This window comes from Maylandia zebra, linkage group LG20, assembly GCF_041146795.1.
Source record: "Maylandia zebra isolate NMK-2024a linkage group LG20, Mzebra_GT3a, whole genome shotgun sequence".
Lineage (NCBI taxonomy): Eukaryota > Metazoa > Chordata > Actinopteri > Cichliformes > Cichlidae > Maylandia > Maylandia zebra.
Window position 1 is genome coordinate 34,068,799 of NC_135186.1, and position 20,340 is coordinate 34,089,138.

At 43.9% G+C, this 20,340-nt stretch overlaps 1 protein-coding gene across 2 annotated transcripts; it reads left to right on the forward strand.

Annotated features, from left to right (window-relative positions):
- Nucleotides 1-510: 510 nt before the first annotated feature.
- On the forward strand, nucleotides 511-20,011 carry tfe3a (transcription factor binding to IGHM enhancer 3a). 2 transcript variants are annotated; one of them, XM_076878773.1, is made up of 12 exons: nucleotides 511-869; nucleotides 2,956-3,054; nucleotides 3,165-3,224; nucleotides 3,339-3,510; nucleotides 3,919-4,098; nucleotides 9,198-9,350; nucleotides 9,699-9,797; nucleotides 13,443-13,563; nucleotides 14,745-14,801; nucleotides 16,306-16,381; nucleotides 16,711-16,858; nucleotides 16,962-20,011. In XM_076878773.1, the coding sequence occupies exons 1-12, from the start codon at nucleotides 727-729 to the stop codon at nucleotides 17,361-17,363; spliced, it is 1,710 nt and encodes a 569-aa protein (XP_076734888.1). In that variant the 5' UTR covers nucleotides 511-726; the 3' UTR covers nucleotides 17,364-20,011. The 2 variants fall into 2 exon arrangements, with proteins under 2 accessions (XP_076734888.1, XP_004568219.1); XM_004568162.3 differs by lacking the exon at nucleotides 9,198-9,350 and having other exon boundaries at nucleotides 521-869.
- The last annotated feature ends 329 nt before the right edge of the window (nucleotides 20,012-20,340 follow it).

The window sequence follows — 20,340 nt, forward strand, 5'->3', positions numbered from 1 at the left end:
TTGGGGTTTTTTTTGTTAATTTACATATTAATTTAATTTTGTGGAGAAGGACCTGAACCTTTTATACTTGATATTACAAATAATTAGGTTTTAACTAATTAATTGACAAATTAAACTAAAATAATTTCATCAGTAATCTAATTTCGTTAAATTTAAATTTCGTTTAAACAAATAAATATCACAAAATAAATATTATAAGAAAAAATATCCAGTATAAAAATGGGGCACCAGAGTAGAAAATATGTGCAAATATGTTTGTTTCACCTGGTTTAAAATCACCCAAAATATTCATACGTTTCGGGGAAAATGTTTTAGCATAAATTGACTTTTATGGACGAATTACTGGAGTAATAGATGATCTATAGGAGATAAATATCTTCAATCCGCTGACAGGCATAGACACACAGATTGCATATTGCAGGTTCTGTTTAATGAATGCACCTACTCGACTGTTTTGCGGAGTTTTATTTACTCGGAAGTGTGGGTCTGTTCTATGTGGTGTTTTTCTGGGCTGACAGCTGTCTGTGATTCAGTCTGTCTCTTCATCTTTACTGAGAACTTGAACCTGAGTCGTCCTCGTTTTCATCATCCTCGTCTTCTCCTCCGTGTGGAGTCAAAGGGTCTGGACCGGATCGAGGTTCCTCTGCTGCCCCTCTGAGACTTTGATCTCGCAGTGGCTGCTGGGAGATAAAGAGCTTCTCCTTTTCTTCTTCGGAGTCCGCAGAGATGTCAGCCGTTATCCCGGAGCAGGTCCGGAGCGAGCAGGGGAGCTGCAGCGGAGCCGAGCCGGAGCAGCCGGAGGCCGGCGTCTTGCAGCCGCAGACCGTGTTTGTCATCCTGGACCCGGCGGAAACTCTCAACGTGGTCCGGTGAGTCAGGAAGTTTTTTTTCTGGTTTTTTTTACACCGTTACTCGTGCCGCGGGGAGAAGCTCCTGGGTTAAAATCTGGTATTAACTCATAATAAAAGAATAATGTCCGTGAAAGAGACTGCAGGGAGAGTTCAGGCGTGCAGTTTCCCCCCTTACACTCATGACCTGTGCTGTAAACAAGTTACTATTTAACGTTTATTACAGACTGGTGCTGTTAAAGCCTCCTATGAAATATTTCGGTGTAACTGTAAAACTGGAAGAGTTTAAAACGCGTTTCACTATTATTTTGTAGCCAGGTAAAGTCTAAATTTAACAGTTTATGAATGAAGTTTGGTGTGAAGTGCTCTCCGAGTACCTCAGCTCTGAACGTGTAAAGTGCTGAGTGTGTGTGATGGGATAATGATGATCATCAAGTTGTTGTTTGCACTGCCTGACCTTCGACCTCTGACCCTCTTTGCTTGCTGATCTATTGAGTCATCTATGGAGCTGCTGCAGCTCCTGTTATTTTCCCAGGAGACACAGATAGGGCCAGCCTAGTCCTCCCCAACTTATATAAAATATCCACACACACACAAGAAAATTCACCTTTGTGTATAATCTATATTTATTTTTAAATACATATGTCATATGCCATCCCTAAAAATTCAAAGGTTGTCTTCCGATTGGTTTTCTGAGGTGCAGAAAAACTTTAAATGGCTGAAGTCATGAATGGAGTTTGTTGTGTTCTCTTGATTTGTGTTGATGATAGTTGGAAAAGGTTTAAGCGCCATGACATGTTCAGTCTTGGCTTGCCCTTACCACAGAAGCAGCACTTAAGCTCACAATACACACACACACACACACACACACACAGAAATGATGTTGGCGGTGAGAGAGAAAGCAAAAGTAACAACAAGCAGGAGTGTTTCCCAACTGTCTGAGGGGAGGAGAGTGGAGAAGGGTGGGGGTCTTGGTATGTGTCTATGGTGGGGGTGGGGTTGTGTATGAGCATGGAACAGCAGGAAGTGACTCAGCAGAAGAAATTCTCTAAACACTCGTTTGTCCCTCTGTCTTTGTGAGGACCATCAGTCACATCATGTGTTGCAGACAGTGAGGACCTGTTGTAATGTCCCCACCATGTCAGAATCTAATATGTTTGCAAAATGTACACTGAAAGGTTTTCCATACATTCCATTATCGAAGAAGCCTTCAAGCCCTTAAAATCCTGTTATTTAAAAATTTTCTATCTTTCCAAATTCACAAATGTCCCCACTTTACATTAATAAATACATGTTTCAAAAATATGCGGCAAAAAGTTAACATTTTCCAGAGTTGTCTGAATGTCTCACAGTGATTCGCATTTTCATGCAAACATCCCCATTCCGTAAAATGTCCCCACTTTGTGTAAATGTCCCCATTTTTGCAACTAAAAATCACCATTTTCCAGAGTTGTCTGAATGTCTCACAGCTGTTCACACTTTCATGAAAACGTCCCCATTCTGGCCAAATGTCCCTACTTTGCAAAACTTGTCTCCATTTTGAAAATGTCTTGCTTTAAAGGTTTGTGAGACCTCAAAGTTTGTCCCAACTTGATAAAGCTTATCCACAGAGCAGACATGTCCTCACAAGTCTTCAGTCTGATTTGGGTCCCCATGAAGCAGCCTTACAAGCACTCATGCTCATGCACCCGAACACAGGAAGTGGTAAAGCCTAACAGCTGACAGATGTTGTTCCTCCACATTCTGCTTCTCTGTATAAAAATATTTCTATCACTCTAAGAAGTGAGTCTCAAACAAACGCTGCAGTGTATTCATAACTGTGGTGAAAGGCTGGACTTTTTACTGCCATGTCTCAGGGTTTTTTTCGTTTATTTCCAAACTGAACATATGAAGAGCTGTTAAACTTGGAGGTAAACATCAGATAAGCAGGAGCGCACACACAATTTAAATGTAATCATTGTAACAAGGTGGAAATGACGATGGCTCTTGCATCAAATGTATTGTCTCTCTTTCCTGTACATTGAAAAATGCTGGTTTAAATGCTGATTGGATAATTGTGTCTGTCTCTCAGGCTGCTGATTGGTTGATTTCTGTCTCTGCCCCTCAGAGTGGAGTCTGGGATCGTTGCTGACATCGAGGTTGACGGTCTGCTGCCATCTGACTGCGACACCTTCTATGAAATCAAGAGTCAGCCAATCAGCATCAGGTAACACAGCTCTGACCTCAAAGTATGGATTCTACAGGTGACTCCTCCAACACCACCTACACCACCTGTTGATTATGATAACTAAAGTGTGCTGTCATTTCTGTCTTCAGTTCATCAGCAGCAGCTCCCTCCTCTTCATCTTCTTCACTGCCGTCAGTGATGTCATCGAGGTATACAACTCCCCCACTTCTTCTTTTGTTCCTGTCTTCGCTCATCTCTCTGTCCTCCAGAGGGCGCTCTCACAAGCACTGTCGATAACGTCCACCTCCTTACTCCTCCTGTAGGGTTTTGATGCGTCAGGATCTGATGCGTCAGCAGGCTCTGGAGGAGGAGCATAAAGAGACGCAGAAGAAGCAACAGCAGCTTCTTCGCTTCTCCGACTCCTCCTCGCCCATCTGCGTCTCGGTGCCCTCCTCCTGCATACCTCCTGCTCAGGTCCCTGTGGAGGTGCTAAAGGTGCGTGGAGTAAACTGAAACGAGAGGTGTCAGAAAATGGACGCCAGTGAACGTACTGCACAAAAAAATTAAATATCGACTTTGACTACATTTATTGTTTAAATATGCAAACAAATATAAAAAGTATTTAAAGTTAAACACCTGGCTAACCCTTTAATCAGCGCGTCATAGCACACCCTTCAGATAGCCGTTTGTTATTGTCTGATGATTTATTAGCTTATAAATCTTATTTGCTTTTGTGAAAACTGATTAGCAGATGCAATTTGAAGTCCTTTCCCTAAAATCTATTGGCTAAATCTCAACAATGTGCTAAAATGCTATGTATGGACGCGACCTGCTAGCTTTATATGTATACAGTTATCGTTTGCAACATTTTAAGTCTTTTAAATCTTCACTCTTGGCCCTCAGGTGCAGACTCACCTGGAGAATCCCACCAGGTATCACATCCAGCAGGCTCAGAGGCAGCAGGTCCGTCAGTACCTGTCCACCACCAAGACAGCCAATCAGCAGCAGGCTGCAGTGGCAAGCCACTCCCCCCAGCTGGGTTCCACCCCTGGACAGCCAATGGACGGGAGCCCCAAACAGGAAGTAAGAAATAAACATGTGAACAAACAAACAGGCTTTATTTTTAGACTGAATCGTGTTATGTGAAGTATACTTTGGTATTTTTGTATCAGCAACTCTTATTAAAAACATCTGTAAGAAAAATGAAGTGAAAATAATCAGAAGTAGAAGGTTTACTGGTTGGTTTGTCTTACTGGCATCCAGTTGGATGAGTTATGAAAGAATTGACCCACAGTACAGTTGCTATGAAACAAACTATCCAGAGAGGCCAAAACTGTGTTTGCTCAGGTTGTAAACTTCTGCTGTAAATTTCGACATTTTCATGGAGATTGACTCACTGTTGGGTTGAGCCTCCAGTGGCCACTAGAGGAACTGCAGTTTGTGTGTGCCTTTGGTATTTTGCTGGGTTAGCCTGGATCTGAAATAACATGCTCAGCTCACTCAGAGTGAATCCCATTCTGTGCACAGTAAAATGATTGTTTTCGCAAGTAAAGTCTGGTGGCTCTAAAAGGAGCCATTTCCTCTGTATAGATTTCCACAAAACATAAGCAAACACATGTGTTGACTGTTGGCACACATGTGATTATTACAAAGGTAAAGCTGCAGGGGATTTCTGAGAATGAGCTTGAGGTTACTGAGGGAGAACTGAGTCCCGGCTTTGCAACGTGGAGAGTGCAATGAGAGGAAAGATGCAAACACAGGTACAGCTTTACTAAAGAAACACCTTATATAACATCAAAGCATATCAGTGCTGTCGCCTCCTGTGTCTTATGTAAAAATGTTTCTAGCTTTCTGTGCTTTGACACCCAGACCTAGAAAGTGAGAAACACACAATGAGGTAAACGGGCTGTCATGTGCTTTGGGTTTCTACAAAAACACAGTGACAGCTTCTGAAACTCTCATTTCTCTGTTTATCCATCATTGAAAGCTTTATCTAAATCCCTTCAACATACAATAAGAGCATCTCTATTTCCCACCATAGCTTCTATACTCGCCGTGTTTCACGCCTCATTTATGTGTCACGTCTGAGAAGACATTTCAGCATCTTCCTCTCTCCTCCAGATGCATTTTGAGCACTGAATCGTCCCCCCGGGTCTGATTCATCTCTGGATGAAAGGCAGCAGGAAGGAAGAGAGAGGGCAAAATAGAGACATAAGAAGAAAACCTGCAGTGACAGTTTAAAGGAGCATTTCACTTGTTTTCATTCATTCAGTCAGCCAGCAGCAGCCTTCCCGTCTGAGTCTGCTGAGTCGACTCTTCCAGAGGATCTGAGTCAGTTTTAAAACATGAGTCACCTTAAAACACAAAATCCTCCCTTTTTATTCAGAGATCAACAGATTTTTAAAAACTAGTTTAATTAAAAAAAAAAAAAAAAAAAAAAAAAGCCTCTTTGCAGCCAGAAAAGTAAAATATGGTATTCTGAGGCACGGTGTTGGGTTTGAGACTTCTGGCATAATTCAGCAAAAACTGATTTCATCATCAGGAGGAGCGACCAGGGCGTGACTTTGTTTTAGATGTTTCCTGACGCTGAGCACAAATATGCAGCTTTCAGCACGAAATACGTGTATTTATATAGAAGTAGAGAGGTGTCACCATGGTAACCAAGAAAGAAGTGGCAACAGACATTAAAGAGTGCCTGGTGTGCAGACTCTACATTGACCAGTGGAGCAAAGCTGAACCAGATTAACTCAAATTGTGTATAATAATGAAGATTAGGATCTCAATACTGTTATTGCTTTATTTATTTATTTATTTATTTATTTATTTTTGTGTCCCGTTTGGATCTTTAGCCATCAGAATTGTTGTCTCAAGGCAAAGAAAGATGCCAAGCGGATTTATTTTACCAAGTGGATCATCATGGCCTTGCCATATTGGTCCATTTGATTGACCTTTATTATAATTATGAATTTATTTTGTTTTCAGTTGCTACAAACGGGACAGACATGACTGGGGGATAGGACAGGGAGAAAGAATGAAAGAAAGAGAGGGAGAGAAAGAAAACCAAAGGGGAGAAGAGACGGTGAGAAGGGGGGGAAGAAAGAAAAAAACAAACAAACAAAAAAAACAAAACACCTGGGTCACCTGTATGGAGAAAAAAAACAGAAGAGAAAGCAAACAACAAAGAGCAACATAATAAAAAAAAACCGGCACCATCACAATAAACTAGCTAGCAGTAGATATCAGTAGATACTAAATAATAAACGATATTGTGCAGCACGCAAGATAGACAGCGCACAATGTGCTTTGAGGCAGCAGCCAAGAAAGGTGTAGTCCGCATCTGTGAATACCCGTGTGCATACCTGTGTGGATCAGCATGCTTGCATTCCAAAGGTTTCTCCATGTAATGATCTGCTAGGGAGTGTGGGGGAGCCACAGCCCCGTCCTCCAGGGCATGAAGCAGGTATGGAGGAGATCAAAGCTCCAGACATCCAGAGGCCCCCAGAACACAAGAGACCAAGGAAGACCAACAGAGGGGCAGCCGCGCCACTGTCCCAGTAAGAGCTGAGGAGAGTCCCAGATGAGGGCTCACTCAGCAGCCGCGGAGCAGAAGCCAGGGGGAGTTGCAGTGACGCGCCCATGAGCTCCGCCGGCAGCCAGCTGTGCCTGAGTGACTGAGCCCCAGGCCGAGAGGCCGGGGACACCCCACCTCCGAAGTGGCCCGAGCGAGCCCCAGGCTCCAGGCCCCGATAAGCGGCCGCCAAGGAGTGAGCCGGTGTGTACCCGGACGCCCACCCCCAGACACAAAGAACCACCAACGCACCGATGTCTGAGGGAGTCCGCCACTGGCAGGGGAAGTGGTGGTGGGTGGAGATAGGCCTCCAAACCTTGGAGGGCCTGAGATGTCCCCAGAGAGGTGGCGTCTGATACCCAACCTGACATATAGACACAGACATACAGGCACACACAGACACAAACATCCATTCCCACCCTCATGCTCTCATGTGCACTTACTCCACACTCAACCAACGTGGAGACAGACATAAAGAGACGCTGTACACACAATCACACTCCCCAAGCGTACTCTACAAACCGGGTCTAGGTACCCTTGCCCCTGGAGGGGGGAACTGCACCCAGACCCAGGTGGTGTTACCCTTTTCCCTGCGGTGGGGAGAGGCAGACCGCCCGACTCTGCAGCAGCAGGGAGGCCCCACACTCCAGACCGCAGTCGGACGGCCAACTCCTCCTCCTAGTCCTAGCCCCCCTGCTCCAGCAGGCCGCAGAGAACGGGGGTGAGAGAAGACTCCAAACCTCCCTCCACCCGCTCATTGTAGTGTTGATGCATGTGTGTTCTAAGGTGCATTTAAAACCCAGGAGGGCATGGAGCTACCTGCCAGAGAGCAGCAGGTAAGCGCATGGTCCCTCCTGCTAGCCCTCAATGTCTAAGTGTATTCAAAATTGAGAGGTGGGCAACGACGCCAGGGGTGAGGTGTACACCCTGATGGTAATTTGGACTCCGTGATTGTGCCCACCCCCAAGATCCTATATGTATGTGTAATGAGAGTGTGAATAATGTGAATGTCTAAGTTGTGGGATAAAATTGAGGCAGAGGCAGCCAGAAGGGGACAGAGGGGGGGTAGCCTCCTCTGCACCCTGGTGACATACCCCTACTCCAAGGCCCTGCATGTGTGGACCCTCACTGGACCCTCTACAGTTCGCATACCGCCACAACAGGTCCACTGATGATGCCATAGCCCTGACACTACACACTGCCCTGTCACACCTGGAGAAGAGAGACACGTATGTGAGGATGCTGTTTGTAGATTACAGCTCAGCATTCAATACCATCGTTCTCTCGAAGCTGGACAGGAAACTGCAGGATCTAGGACTGAGCAGCTCCCTCTGCAGCTGGATCCTTAGCTTCCTGTCTGACAGACGCCAAGTGGTCAGACTGGGCAGCATCACCTCATCCCCCGTCACACTGAACACTGGTGCTCCACAGGGGTGTGTACTGAGCCCTCTCCTGTACTCACTCTACACCTACGACTGCACGGCCACTAACAACTCCAACATCATTGTGAAGTTTGCGGACGACACTACAGTGGTGGGTCTTATCACCAACGGTGATGAGACGGCTTACAGGGAGGAGGTCAGCGCCCTGACCCACTGGTGTCAAGACAACCATCTCACCCTCAACGTCGCAAAGACAAAGGAGTTGATAGTGGACTTCCGGAGGTGCAGAGAAGTACACACCCCCATCACCATCAACGGCGCTGCTGTGGAGAGAGTGAGCAGCTTCCGCTTCCTTGGTGTACATCTGGCTGAGGATCTTACGTGGTCAGTACACACAAACAAAACAGTGAAGAAGGCGCAGCAGCGCCTCTTCTTTCTCAGGAGACTGAAAAGATTCGGCATGAGCCCCCGCATCCTCAGGACCTTCTATCACTGTGCCATTGAGAGCATCCTCACTGGATGCATCACCACCTGGTATGGCAACAGCACCGCCTACAACTGCAAAGCTCTCCAGCGAGTAGTGCGGTGCTCTGAACGGATAATTGGAGGTGAGCTTCCCTCCCTCCAAGACATCTACAGGAAGCGCTGCCTGAGGAAAGCGGGGAGGATCATCAAGGACTCCAGTCACCCCAGCCATCAACTGTTCAGACTACTTCCATCAGGAAGGAGGTTCTGCAGCATCCGGTCCCGTACCAGCAGACTGAGAGACAGCTTTTTCCATCAGGCCATCAGACTGCTGAACACTTCATAGACACCTCAGCTTCACTACTGGAACTTTAACATTATGCACTCCATACTGTACAGTAATGCCACTGTTTTGCACATGTCTCACTCTGTATATTTTATTTTATTTTATTTATTTTATATATTCTATTCATTGTTTACTCTATTTAATTTGTAAAATATGTGTACACACACACACACACACACACGTAGAAAAATATTTAGTATACACATCCAGAAATGCATATACTATTATATATTGTACATATATTTATTAGTTTCAGATGTAGCCATTCTTGTATTTTGCTTGTTTACATTATTGTATTTTGCACAACTCTGTTGCTTGTGAAGCTCGCACACAAGAATTTCACTCACATGTACTGTACCAATGTACCTGCACATGTGATGTGACAATAAAAGTGATTTGATTTGATTTGGTTGTGGTGGAGCGGGAAGAGGGAGGCAGCTGGAGATGGGGAGGGAAGGAAGGGAGGGGCAGGACCCAAGGCCCCGAGGCCCAGCCCGGGCCCCAGCCCAGAGACGGAGCGCCCCCAGAACCTCACGCCCATCCCGGACCCACCCAGGGGCAGACAGGCTACCAGGTAAGTAACCCACGTCCGTCAGCACAGACCCTCCCCTAGCCCCCTGCACGCAGCCACAAGGAAACAGTCACCCGAGAGCCAAAAGAGCCCCCAACCGGACATGACCGCTACCCCGGGTTGAGCCCCCCAAGGAAGATGCCCCCCCCCCCCCGACGCCCTAAGCCTGTCCCTACCCCCACACCAATCACAACAGTGAAGGCGGGACCAAACTATGACCCCCCCACCCCCACTAGGTGATGGAGCCGATCAAAGGAGCTATACTGTTAATACTGTTAATGCTTAAATAGCATTCACACTAATTACCCGAGGTGACACAATGCTCATCTGCTCTGTGATTGGTTCATTCAGGTAGAAGACATCATCGTCGATGACATCATCAGCCTGGATTCGAGCCTGAACGACGAGTTTCTGACGCTGATCGACTCGGAGCTGCAGCTCGCCAACACGGTAACGCAACACGTGCACAAACACACTCGAAAACATCACACGGTGCATTCTCTGGTTTTACTTTTAAACGACGTGATGACTAACCGACAAACAGAAACAAACTCCTCCCCATCATCATCATCATCATCCGCCCCTTCCAACATGAAGGAAAACACCACACCGGCTGGAGCTGTGACGTGTTACTGTAACAATAAAACAAAACAAACCCACTTCTGATGATCGTGTCTGAGCTCAAGCAACACTGCCCCCATCAGGTCACATTGGGAAATACAACCCTGTTCCCTTGTTCAGTTATTAACGAGGAACTTTTTAAAATTACCCTCTGCAAAAATGTAACTTGAGCTTTCACCACCAGGGGGCAGCTTTTTATATCAGAGGCTTTTAGTGTAGCTGTGGAAAACTACTCCGGTTTTTGTTATTGTTTCGCTCTAGATTTGATCTCTTCTCTGCAATCGAGCGTGGGTTCTTTCTGAGAGTTTGTGCTGGTGGTGAAAAGGAGTTCTTTCCAGGTGCTTCAGTCACTGTTTGATGTGCCATTCACTCAAACGCCTGTCCTTTACGGCTGCTGCTTCCTTTGTTTCTCATGTTGTGCTCAGGGCAGATTGGATGGATGATACACTGGTTGGCTGACCTCTCCTGTGGTACACGTTGGTATTACATACTCGGATACAAAGTCCAGTTTCACTTCCCTGCAGGCTGACTCATGTTTAATTCAGTTCACACATGTTTTTAATTTAGTTTATTTTGATGAAATTTCAGTATATTTCTATATATTTTATTAAGTCTTTAATAAAGTTTTTAAGTCTGTGGGTTATCATATTAAATAATCAGGATCTCAGCAATGTTGTGAGCAGCTCAGTGGCCCAGTTTCATTTCAGCGTCAGCCCTTGGCTTTCATTCTGGTTTAAAGTTTTAACAAACAATAATACTATTTCACTCCATGGTTAAAGCTCATTTAAATGAATTAACTTCAGTTTTAATTCATTATCCAAATATTTTCACTCCTGTCCTCACAGCTGAAAGACTTTGGTGTTATGAATGACTGCTGTACAGCTGCTGTGGGCCAGATTTGTCCTATTGGTGAGATAGTTTTGGCCCCCGAGCCACATGTTTGACAACATGTCAGATTAGAAAACTCATCAGGAACATTACTGAGGCAAAGAATCAAGGCAGAATTAAGGTAATCTAAATACAGCCTGACTTTTTTGTGTGGGTTCTGTCGCCCCCTGCTGGCCATCACCTGGAGGAAATGCAGATGTTTCGTATGTGTGAAGCTGCAGTGACAGTGGAGGTGGAAGAGGCTGTCACAGAGTATCAGTTCAGCTTTCCAGACTTCCTCGTTTTTGTGGGTGGAGACACACGGTGCGTGTGTCAGGCAGATAATAAAGCTCTCTGGGAGTTTTCTTTTTTTGCTTTCTTTCTTAAAGAGACGTTTCCTCATTTTTAAACAGTTGTCTGAACAGAAAGGGGAAGCTCAGCAGCAGCTCAGCGACTCGCTGTGTGTCTGTCCGTGTGTGTGTGTGTGTGTTTGTTTGCATGTGTGTTTGTGTGCAATTAGCAAGATGAGGATTTTGGTGTTACTGCCCGACCATGAGAAGAGGAGGATTAAATCAGAGGTAAAATGTCCAGCTTGTATTTTTTGAGTTTGGGGAAAGTTTGACCTCTGACCTCTGGACTGCAGCTGCTCATTGAGGAAATGCAGCATAGTCGCCTTAAAGAGAAAACCGATTAAAACTGGGTTATTCCTCCAGATTGATGCCGTGTCTGCTGGTTTGCATTGTTTTTATACTTTAAACACATCACTCTCAGCTGCTTTTTAAATGTTTTATAGGCTTATCTGTTTAATCCTAACTTTTTTCATTCTCTGGAAACCTTTCTTGTAATTTCTCTATAAATCTGCTGCAGTTTGGCTGTAGCCTCCAGATGTTTCCTGCTCCCTTTGGTGCCCAGAATCAGATTTTTCTTTTGAAAGTGTCTGCTGTTTAAATTTGAGTTCTTAAGGAAAGCTGGCGTTTCCTAGAAAGATGATAAGAGGAGCTCTGAGCTGCAGGGCTGTGCCGATACGCACGGTAGTCAGTCAGCATTCATTCAACTGAAGTTTCTGCTCAACAGGCTGCAACACAAGATAAACTCAGCGGCTGATTTGTTGTCTGACTTACAGTTTAAGTTGCTGCAGTAAAAGAAAGTGCTTGGCTATTATTTAAAATGTATTAATCTAAATTAATACTTTTCTCTGTGCTGGAATTATGTCAGCAGTTAGCTTTCATTTCACCCGCCTCTCTAATAAAGATCAACTTCTTGGTTTGTATTGTGGTCTGGCGAGATTTGCATTTCTTCCTCTTTCAGGCTGTTTTAGCTTTGGCTGTGCTCTTAATGCGCTCTGATTCCATATTTTAAGAAATCTTTTAGTTAAAATCGAGGGTACCCATAAACTAATGATATCTCTAACTGGGTTTGTGTGGTAGGGAACTGAATTTGTAGTAAATCCCAGTTTAAAGAGGAATTGTTCCACTCGTCCAGTATTTTCTGTCATATATGTAATGTTACAAAGCCTGATGTTCATATTAATTATGAACGAGATTCATATTGCTCGAGTTATTTTATATTATATATTTTATGCGGTCACGCACAAAAAACAAAGCACAGCCACCAAGTACAGCTAGCACTCAGTGCTGCCCCTCTGTAGGCTGCTGGAAGCCGGCCAGTCAGAAGAAAGTGTGGATTATTAGATCATTTGGACAGAAGCAGTCACAGCTACTTTAGTTGAGTCCAAGAAGTGGAAATGATGATTGGAAACCTTTGACTTCAGATACGATTGAACCTCAAATGTCGCTATAAAATCTCTTTTCTTGGTAAACTTTGACACAGTACATTTTTCAGCATAATTATAGTAAGTAAAGATTTAGTTCCAAAGAGTAACCAAATACAATTAAAATGACAATAAAATAAGGTTAAAAATAAATAAATAAATTAGTCTGTCACATTTTTTTTAGGTTATTTGTATAAAATAGCATGAAATAAAACTCACAGCCAGGCCCTGATTTACTGTCATTTTTGTATTTTGATCTCAAATGAAAATATAAAGAAGCTAAAATGTTGATGAAGCTCTTAAAAATGTGCCCGTAGAGGAGATTCGTCCCCAAACAGACCGTCCAGGCCGGGAGGAGCTGGTTTCTGTTTCTGTCCCTGTTATCTGCGAGCCAGTTGTTAGCACAGCTTCCTGTTCGATCAGCAGATTCCTCAGTTTCTGACTTTAGTTGATGAGAGCTGACAGAAAAGTCAGACCTTAAACCAGCACACGTTTCATTTCTGCTCCACAGTTCATCGGCTACACAGAGCTCAGGAAAAAACAGTTTTAGTTCAGCGTGGTTTTAAAGTTGTCGCGGAACACTTAACTGGAGGCTCCTGATTCAGTGTCCAGTTGCTCAGTAGTCCATCCACGGTGGTGGTTTGACTAACCGCAGCTGATTGCAGAAACTGTGACCTCTGACCTCTGTGACAGCAGGTTAGCTGCTCAGACTCACCAGAGTGACGTGTGTGTGTTTGTGCATAAATGTGTGTTTTCTGGACTTCGCTGTTGACAGGAGGAGGGGGGATAATCTACCTGTCACTCATCTGATTCTGTGCTCTGATTGGTCCATGCAGCTCCCTGATCCTGAGAACTTGCTGGACGGGTATGGTGGCAGCGTCGGGAACACCATGCCTACGCTTACCATTAGTAACAGCTGCCCGGCCAACCTGCATGCCGTCAAGAGAGAGCTGACTGGTAAATATCACACACTCAGGTTACATGTTACCAGATACCATAGACTGTCGATGAAAGATGATGGACAGTTGGGCTTTGTGGACTCTGCATTTTGTGCTTTAGCTTCATCACGTTGGGTTGCTATCTTTCTGGAGCCAGAAGCAACCATACTTGGATATGAGGAGGGAGTGCTAAGTTTTAAACCTAGCAAGCTTGGTTAGCGAGCTGTTAATTGGCGCTAACAGATGAACAAAATGCTAGAAGGGTAGTACCACACTGCACAGTATTATTCCATTTCAGCGAGTGCAATTCGCAGCAACATCATTTGTTGTTTCAGGCTGTAAAGATGTTTGTTTCTGCTCTGAAGCTGGACATTTCAACACGGAGGTCTGTAGGGTTTACTTGCTTTTAGAGCCAGCTTTAAGTGGTCATTAGGGGAACGGCAATTTTGGGCTTTGCTGTGTTGGCTTCAGTTTTCAGCCCTGGAGTTGCTACTTGGCAGTTATGCATCAGTCAGGCTGTGAACCTGCAGACTTCTCATCAAAGAGGATGTTTGTCAGCTGGACAAGGAAGCATTTTCACCATACGTGATTTCCAGGAGCTCGAGCTGCAGACAGAAACTTATAAATATGCAGCCTCTGATTAGACTTTGAGGTCTTCCGAGTGCATTAAATCACCTGCAGGGGGCGTCACAGTGACCACAAACACAGTTTATGTGAAAGCTTTTCAGATGAAAGCATTGTAAAACATAGACTCCTTGCAGGAGTGAGCTGCTGTGATTGGCTGCTCCTTCACGACGATTTGTGTCTGTCGTCGCGTTGCATCGTTCCAGCGTGCCGGGAGCGAGGCCCTTCGCTCTGTGTTTCCCTCTGTGCTTCCCTCTTGTTCCTCCTGGCTGAAAATGTGTTCTTAATTTTGATGAGTCAACATCACGACTTCCTCTGAACACGCACACACGGCCACGGCAGCCACTCGTATTTTCCCACATCATCAGTTCCAACTTCCTGTTCAGTCAACATGAACTTTTTGTCCAAGCTGAAACTGACATTCTGCTGTTTCTACGCTACAAAACAAGCGACATTAAAAAACACATGAAACAGAACTGACAGCTGTTGCTGCAGCAGAGAAAAGTCACTCACGATGAACTCATGATTGATCAATCGAATATTGATTGCGATTGATTTTTGATGTTGTTGTTGCAGAGGTGGAGTCCAAAGCTCTGATTAAAGAAAGACAGAAGAAGGACAATCACAACCTCAGTGAGTACGGCAGTATTACTCCACCAGCCAGTAAAATATTTGTGTGTTACTGTGTGGCATTCTTTCAGCAGATCTCAGAGGTAGATGTGAACCTGCAGGTTTCAGGTGTTTCTGATTCCTGACATGCTTCAGTTTTACAAAACTGACTGACATACTTGTGCCGACACACGTGCACGCTCCACTATAGAGAGAAATCTTTGGCTACTTCGCAGCATGTTGGTCGGTCTGAGCCGACTGGAAAACGTGTCTTAAAAGAAAAGCAGTAAGAAACGTAAACTCTCTATAAAAGATTATTAAAAACAAATTAAACTACTAAATCTTCAATTCAGTTTAAATATTCACATCATAAATATCATGTTCAATATAGACAAAATACAAGTCATGACAGTGTTACGAGGCGGAGGTGGCCACAGGTGTGACGTTCTATGTTTTAACACGTCCTTTCTGTCACCTCCACATCCACAAAGTTACTGGACTGTGGATCTGTTTATTGAGTCTGTTGTGGCCACTGCAGACTCATAAAACATCCTAAGCATCATCCAGCAGATGTTAAAGATCCTCAGCAGTCTTTGTTGAGGGCTTCAGAGTTTGCAGTGAAGCCCAGTTTATTGTCAGTGTGAACACTGAGCTTTGTTAGGAAGTTGCATCAATGAAGTGTGCAGGTATCCTGCACAGGCAGAGATATCAGCTCAGCACAGACTGATAAAACACTGTGACTCCCTAAAACTATATCACAAACCTCCTGGATGATCTGTACTTCACAGTAAGTCGTATATTTGTCACATAGTATAATTTAAATGCTCCAAAAGCACAAACAGTTTAGGCTTCCACTTCATTGACTCCAGTTAGCAGAAGGAAGTCCTAGCATCCTCCCGCCCCCATACGAAGTCTAAAGAGAACTGGCTCACTTTCGGAGCCAGCCTCGAGCCGCGCCCTGCTTGGCAGCAGATAACTTCAGATGAGAGAGAGCGTCGCATAGTTCGGCTTCCTGAGTTTGCAGCTTCACATACCGCTCTGCTGCAGCGCGTCTCGGTTTGAAGCAGGGAACAGAGAATTTTCTCCGTCTGTAATAAAAGATGTGGAGAACATCCGATCGAGACTCATTCATCTGATTGTTCTCTCATAGCTGAAGAAGTGAAACTGGTGACTGGGAGCATTTCATTAAAAAAAAAAACACCAGTTGGAGGTGGGGTGGGGGGGAGGTGCGTGACGCCATGAAGTGAACTTTTAAGGGTCAGAAACAATCAGTATTGCTAAAGGAAAACTTTGATATTTGATGTAAAAATTCAAATTTGATGCAGATGATTTGAAGGCACGTGTCTGTCCTAACTGAAGCCTGAGATCTGCTGACTGTCTGATTCTTATTCCTGGTTTTTGTCACCTTTGGTTTCAAAATGCTTCTGTTGCTGCTTTTATTGCAACATTTTTCCCGTGCAGAGTTGTATAACTCCTGCCGAATGCATTGACATCTGCACGCTAAAATAATGTCGATGTGTTCCTACAGTCGAGAGGAGGCGGCGCTTCAACATCAATGACCGGATCAAAGAACTCGGAGCTCTGATCCCTAAATCCTCTGACCCGTTAGTAAACGCTGCACACTCACACTCTGTACACTTACACTCCTGCTGGTACCAGTAGTACAACAAAAGCAGAGACATAAAGAGGCTACAGAGACAAAGGCACAGATTTTGCACTTGATTAATCAGTGAGATGTTGGCTTATTTAAAATGATACAGCTGACTTTTTCCATTTAAATAATCTTTGTAAGTTTTATTTGAAATTGAAATTTGATATATATTGTTACATAGACTTTACTTTTAGTTCAGCACTCATGTCTGTACGTGTTGGCAGCAGCACCTCGTTATCCTGCCGTGTGTTAACGAGGCACTGAATGTGATTGGTGTTTTAGTGAGACGAGGTGGAACAAAGGAACCATCCTGAAGGCGTCGGTGGATTACATCCGCAAGCTGCAGAAGGAACAGCACAGAGCCCGAGAGATGGAGGAGAGGCAGAGGAGGCTGGAGAGCACCAACCATTCGCTGATGCTCCGCATACAGGTGAGCAGAGGGGGCGGGGTGTGGTGGTGGTCTGATTTACTGTCCTTGTCCATCACATGGACGTAGCTGCAGCTTCACAAACTCTAATTTCTTTGTTTTGCAGGAGTTGGAGCTTCAGGCTTGCGTCCATGGCCTCTCCTCTTCCTCCTCCAACTCACCTCCCCCGAAGTCCTCCTCCTCCTCTCTGGACCCCCAGACCCTGCTCTCTCCTCCACTGCTTCACCCCTTTTCCTCTTCCTCCTCCCCCTCCTCCTCCTCCCTGGTGACTCCCTCTCTGGGTCTGGATGCTCTGACTTTTACGGACCTGGATGAGCCTCAGGGAGCCGCCACTGTTTTCTCCCCAGACCTGATGTCTGACATGGGGCTGACTGACCTGAACGGCCTGGGGGGCCTCCTGATGGAGGACGGGAGCGGGGCAGGAGTGATGTCTGACCCTCTGCTGTCCTGCGGAGCTTCGAAGACCAGCAGCAGAAGGAGCAGCTTCAGCATGGATGAGGATCTTTGATGACCCCATCGCGCACAGGGATCTGATTGGCCAGAACTGAAGGCGGGACTTCATTTTTAATTTTTTTAGGGAACTGCTTTTCAATCTGTGACATCAACAAAGCAAAAAACACACCAAGGTGATGCAGTGTAACAGAAACCATCAGCATGTCTTCCAGGGGACTCCCCTTTGTCCTGAAGTGTTGTTGTCACAGCTGTTGTTGCAAACCCCAGTGTCAAAATTGTGTTCAGGTTCCTCACACGCACTCACCTGAACTGCTGAGACTCAAAGTGACTTAAATGTGGATTTACGAGGTTTTATAAAGTAGTCAAAATACTGAGACATTGATTGTGCCTCAGTTCATTCCTGTAAATATAAATGAATCTATAATCACTGTGCTGGAAAACTGAGTAGAGATTTTTATTGGATCAGAGGAGTCTGCATAGCTTCAGGACTTTGATTCAGTTTTATTTTTAATATATGCGCTGCCTGATTGAAACCATGTCCAGAGCAAAAAGAAGGGAAACTTTTGTAATCGGCCACCAATCCTTAAGAAAACTGTTCATTTCAGTTTGTTTCATCTTTAGAGTTTTATGTTTTATTAGCATTGAGACTCTTCTCATACAGCAGCCAAATTAACATTTTAAGCTTCAATCAATTCTTGCTGATGAGTTTATAATCGTTAGCCTTCAATTAAACCAGCTACAGTTTCCATTGCTTGAGGCTAATTGTAAGCTAACTCTTAGCTGCAGGTGTTTTGTCTTCAGGAACCCTCCTATCTTATAACAGACAGGTTACCAAACAAGAACTTGTCGAGTTAGCTGTTAATGTTAAAACGTGCTCGCGTTAAAAGCTAACTAGTTACATACTGTTGTTCATATTCTCCTACCTGCTAGTTTAGTTAGCTACTGTACAGAGCTAGCTGCTATCTGTGCTTGATGTAATTAGCTCTAGCTAAAATCGTGTCATCTTAGCAGCTATGTTTGTTTGTGGAACGATTTCCTCATATGTTACAGTCGCCGATGTAAATGTGTCTGGGTTTTGTTGGAAATTTAAGGTGCTCTGCTGGTGATGCTGGTTAGGAAAAATAATACTGACTGCAGACAAGTTAGTAAGATGTGGGAACAGAGACACCAAGACACAAGATAAATGAGATCTCTGCTGATCTCTGTTACTTTATTACTGCACGATCACAACATCAGCCCAAATGGCTGCCAACATCGCTCCCTTAAATATGGCAGACAACAGCCTGCAGACTGCGGTTCATGTGCCATGTGGGATCTTTGTGTTTGTGTCTAGTTTTATTTCATTTTCAGTTACTGTTTGCCACATTTGTGGCTCCAAAACCAACATTAACCACGTTAAAATGCTGGTTTTTGTTGTTTATCTGACATCTAATAGATCACCTTTGGAATCTTTGTTTTCTTCTATTTATCAGTAATTGGATGATACTTTTTTAAGACTTTGAGTAGGTGGTGGAGGGTGCCGACTAGTCATGTATAAGTGACTTATTACAGTTGATAATGGCCATTTATTGGGCTGATGTCATTCATTGAATTTCCCAGGTGATACTAAATCATGGCCAAGCAATAGTATTAATTCCTGCTAATGTCATCTGTGCCATGTACTACAAAGAAAGAATATATAGCATATATTCATAACTACAGCCATCTCAGGGCACTATACATTGTATATTACAGAGTTCACAAGCCATCAACTTTCTATGATCAGCACTTGGCAGCAGTAGGGAAAAAAACCTACCTTTATAACTGTAAAAAAATATGCAACAGAACCAGGCCTTCATACCAGGGAAAATATGGAGGAAGGGTGAAGACGGGAAAGAGGAACTTAATTACAGGAAAAAAGCACTGAGCTTGATGTGGCCAGTAAAACCTGTTGGGCTGTTATGGATTGTTAGCAATGCAAGTTACAGTAACACAGACTGTATGAACCTACTTGCATTCAGTTATTGATACAGGAAATATACAAATATGTTTTTATGCTTGGTCCTGATTTTCTGCCAGGGTAATTTTGCAGTCCTGTTGGTGTTTATCTCAGAGAATGTTTAATAAATGAAGTGAACTGCACTTACATTTGGTCAAAGCGATTTCTGGCAGATAGATAAACAGTATATTCACAGGAAGGAACCAGATTAGCAGTATTCGACAGCATGCCTCTCTGGTTTTATTTAGAGAGCCACTCTAAAGTTTTGTCAGATCCTTCACAGCTCTCTGTGACCCGTTCTTCTTCACAGAAGAAGGCAGTGTCGCTTGATTGGTGCTGAATGACGCGCCAAACGCGTTACTGTGCTCACGGTTTGATAAAGAAAGGCTGATGTAACGAAGAAAGCTGATAACTATTGTTGCGATACCAATTATCTCTGAATGTTGCATTAGGTGTAAGCCAGAGAAAACCTGTCTGTATCCAGCTAGAAATGAGATTTAATACCTGAATAATGATCAGCAGAGTCAGGTGTTCAGTTATGAGGATCAGGTGATTCTTGCATAAAGGGATTGCTGTTTTTTAAATCTATGTTTATGTCATTTATGTTTATCATATGTTTACAACCATATAGTTTGTCATTGTTTATTCTCAGTTAACAGTTTGTTTTATAGATCCATCAAGGTTCACATGCCAACTTTTATAGAGAAATAAATCATTAAACAGAAGTTTGTCTCATTCTGTGTTGTGTTTGCTCACTTACTGCAAAAAAGTTCTTTTTGTACAAGAAATCTCACAACATTTATAACTTTGTAAAGACTAGTAATAATATAATTGTTTTAAATAATCTAGAAAACTCTGAGCAAAAGGTGTGCAAGTGTTCTGAAAGCTGCTAATTGTTACAATAAAGTAATATGTAGAGAAAAACACAGTCTCTTTACAGCATCTAACACTTAGACCAGACAGGAGTCACACTGTTCATGTCCAGCAGGGGGAGCCATTCTGCTGATTAACAAAACAACATCATTCCAGTCTATGTAAGTCCATAACAAACATC

Bases quoted from the DNA above. Each gene is read 5' to 3' on its own strand.
- tfe3a (XM_076878773.1), top strand. From the start codon at position 727: ATGTCAGCCGTTATCCCGGAGCAGGTCCGGAGCGAGCAGGGGAGCTGC. The intron at 3,225-3,338 runs GTATACAACTCC...CTCCTCCTGTAG, and splicing joins CCGTCAGTGATGTCATCGAG to GGTTTTGATGCGTCAGGATC. The intron at 14,802-16,305 runs GTGAGTACGGCA...GTGTTCCTACAG, and splicing joins GAAGGACAATCACAACCTCA to TCGAGAGGAGGCGGCGCTTC.